Below are 3096 nucleotides of genomic sequence, written 5' to 3'. Positions count from 1 at the left end.
AGGGAAGGGGAAAGCCAAGCATAAACAAAACACAAGTCACAAAAAAAAAAACCCCACCCAAAACTAACAAAAAACACAACATGGCAACTTACCATTTACATCTAGGCCCTGGAACATACTTTCAGGCTTGTCAGTTGACTCCTCCTGTATCCCTGCGTCAATGCAGGGCAGTACTCTGTGATTTGATGTTGTCCCAGGCTCAGTCCTTGCAGGGGGTTCAGGCTGAGGCCTTCTGCTCTCCTCTTTTTTATACCCCAAGTCCTTGTGAGGAGACTTCCTCAACTTGGCAGGATTCTCTGATTCTTCCTCCTCCTCAGATCCACAAACCGAAATAAACTCCTCACTTCCAGAGAAAAGCTCTGACTCTGACTCCTCATCTGACCGACTCTCCTGCTTGGCCTGTGAGGAATCAAAATGTGTCTCCTGTAACGAGGCTCTGATAGCAGCTTCCAACTGGCTGTCCTCACTGGCATCAATGAGACTCTCCTGTTGAATGCAGACATAACACAAATATATAAAAATTGTGTTTAAATACATACTGAAAATCAAGAGAGTATCACTCTTCCAAAGAGAAGCTACTGCCAGGAACAAGCAGCATGGAAAGCTAGTCATGCTATGATGACTTAATGACTTCTTGGAGTCTCATATGGAGTTAATATATTTTCCTTCCACACATGCACAATTCTGTGACTGTTAAATCCAAAACAAATGCCGAAAGCACAACTGCACAACAAAAATAGGTGTCATGGGAGAAGGCATTCCCTGGTGCTCCAGATCTTTGCATGCTCTTGCACTAACTCATTAAGTCTGTTTATACTACTGAACTGGACATCAGTACAACTGGGTAAGACATGCTAGCATGTTCTTTCAGGTTTCTCCAGTCTTACTAGGGGGTCTTATACTTACTGAACGAGAACATTTTTCAGGAGGGCTGGTAGAATGGCCATCCAGCTGCCCGTGCTCACTCAGAAACCCAGTCACTTGGTCCAAGAAAGAAGTCACATCTAGCTGGTGCCACTCCACTAGTTTCTGACCTAGGGAACAAAAGGTGTCATTAAATGGAATTTCAGCAAAAGATTGCAGCTCAGAGGTGAAACACACCAATTCACTGCTGTGTGTGCATTCTGCAAGGGTCTGTACTTGTGGAACTGCAAGATCCTACAGGCTAACACCTTATATTATGAAGCTTCCTCTCTTTGCTCCCCTGAAAAGGTTTCAATCACAGACAGACATAAGTACAGACCCTGTTTATTTCTGTTCTTCTCTTTTTATCTATGGGAATGTGTGCACAGAATTGTGAATTAGGTTTCAAAATGAAAAAAAAAAAAAAACAAAAAACAAAAAACAAAGCCAAACCATTATGTTTATGAAGAAACATTTCTATGTTCTTGCCTGCTTTGATTCTATACCTTGGAAAACCTCATTTGCTTCTGTATGTAAACACCTGAGAATAATATGCTAACTTCAGTATCAAAATTAAAAAAAAAAAAAAAGTAAGTGGCTTTGGGTGGATTAAGTCAAATAGCAAGAAATCTCAGCTTTGATTACAGGCAGTATTACCTCAGCCCTGAGAAGCAGGAGACCAGACCATTAATATTGCTGCACTATATGATGATGAAAGAAGACAGGGTGTTGGGATACAAAATAAAAGTAACAATTTTGAAAGAGCTGGAGGGGTAGGTAGAAGTTTGATTGTTCAGGTAAAAAACCAAAATCAAGCCAAACAACAAACCAAAACCAAAACTGCATTGGGAAAATTAAGATACAATTTAATAAGTCACTGCTGAGAGTCACAAAGCTATTGTGCAAGGAGCTGGAAGCAGATTCATGTAATATTTACAAATATTGTAGTTAATTCATTGCACAAGTAGCTTTTAAAAGAACACTAAAAAAAATTCATTTCTAAGTTTTACCACCAGGTGGTACTATTTTCACTTGCTAAGCAAAGTACCCGGTAAGTTATACCAGGTGCAATAAGCAAATACACAAAATTTCAGCAATTCTTGGGAGTTTTCTTCCCTCAGTTCCTCCAAAACATACTCCTTCAGGAACAACGAGGTCTCTCAGAGAGCAAAGCAATGTAACTGAGATTCTTCACTGAATACACACAGTGCAGGTAACCAACTATCACTTATCTTACCTGTCCTGGGATCCAGGATGGAAACATAAGGGAAGTCTGCTAATTTATAAAACTGTATATACCTCTGTCCTTCCTCACTGTCATGGTATACCTACAAAATACCACATTGTAAGCAAATTACTGGGTGGAGAGGGAACATGAACAAACTGTACCTTGACAATAGACAAAGCTTTTCCTTTTACAATACGTGCTACAAATGGTACATTCAGTTCTTAGTAACTGACAGGCTGAAAATACACCTCTAACACTTCATATATATTAGAAGCTAAGCAGTAACATCTTGAATGCACAAGTGGAAAGCAGTTTATGCACTCAAACATGTACCCATCAACTAAATCTACATCCATGAGCTACACTTCCATGAAGTACTGCATCTTTTCTACAAGTTCACCAAGAGAACCGCAACAGTGCCATTTTATTCGAAGTCATCTGTTCTTTTCACTACTCCCATCTACCAGGACACCAAGTTACCTGCACAGCCCCATTAAACTTCTCACCTGCCAAAAAATGAAATGCTCCCGGATTATGTTCTTCACAGCCTCATTGCTCCAAACATCACGGTTGAGACACTGACAGGCAAAATCTTGCACATTTTGAATGTTTATCATGAGCCACTTGTTCTGCATCTGACCACACTCCTTGGCCTGTAAGCAGAGACAAAAACTTCATTAGATAAAACTGAAGAGCCAGACACAACCAATGCCAGCAATGATCAGTGATGGCTTCTAACACTGTAAGATTTTTCACCAAAACCCCTTCACAGTGAGAAAGATGGATAGTGCTAGTGAAAAGGCATCCACAAAACTGAAGGCAGGGCTGAAAGACCTGCTTAAAATGAGATTGCTTGAATTACAGAATCACAGTGATGAAGCAAGCTGCTGGATTTCAACAAACCAAGCACAGAGTGGGAAAAGCAACTTGGGTGGGTGGGACACAGGGACACCAAATAAAGTATT

At 40.4% G+C, this 3096-nt stretch overlaps 1 protein-coding gene across 1 annotated transcript in view; it reads right to left on the bottom strand.

Moving 5' to 3' along the window:
* Nucleotides 1-92: 92 nt before the first annotated feature.
* Nucleotides 93-3096, bottom strand: part of UBXN7 (UBX domain protein 7) — a gene marked incomplete at both ends in the record, with an annotated part of 14843 nt that continues 11839 nt past the window's right edge. The window contains 4 exons of the mRNA XM_010024194.1: nt 93-486; nt 907-1034; nt 2141-2231; nt 2638-2784. Of these exons, the coding sequence (XP_010022496.1) occupies nt 93-486; nt 907-1034; nt 2141-2231; nt 2638-2784 (760 nt within the window). The remainder of the gene's footprint in view (nt 487-906; nt 1035-2140; nt 2232-2637; nt 2785-3096) is intronic.

Source organism: Nestor notabilis, unplaced genomic scaffold (genome assembly GCF_000696875.1).
Source record: "Nestor notabilis isolate BGI_N333 unplaced genomic scaffold, ASM69687v1 scaffold25201, whole genome shotgun sequence".
Taxonomy (NCBI): Eukaryota; Metazoa; Chordata; class Aves; order Psittaciformes; family Psittacidae; genus Nestor; species Nestor notabilis.
This window is presented reverse-complemented; position numbering and strand designations above follow the sequence as displayed.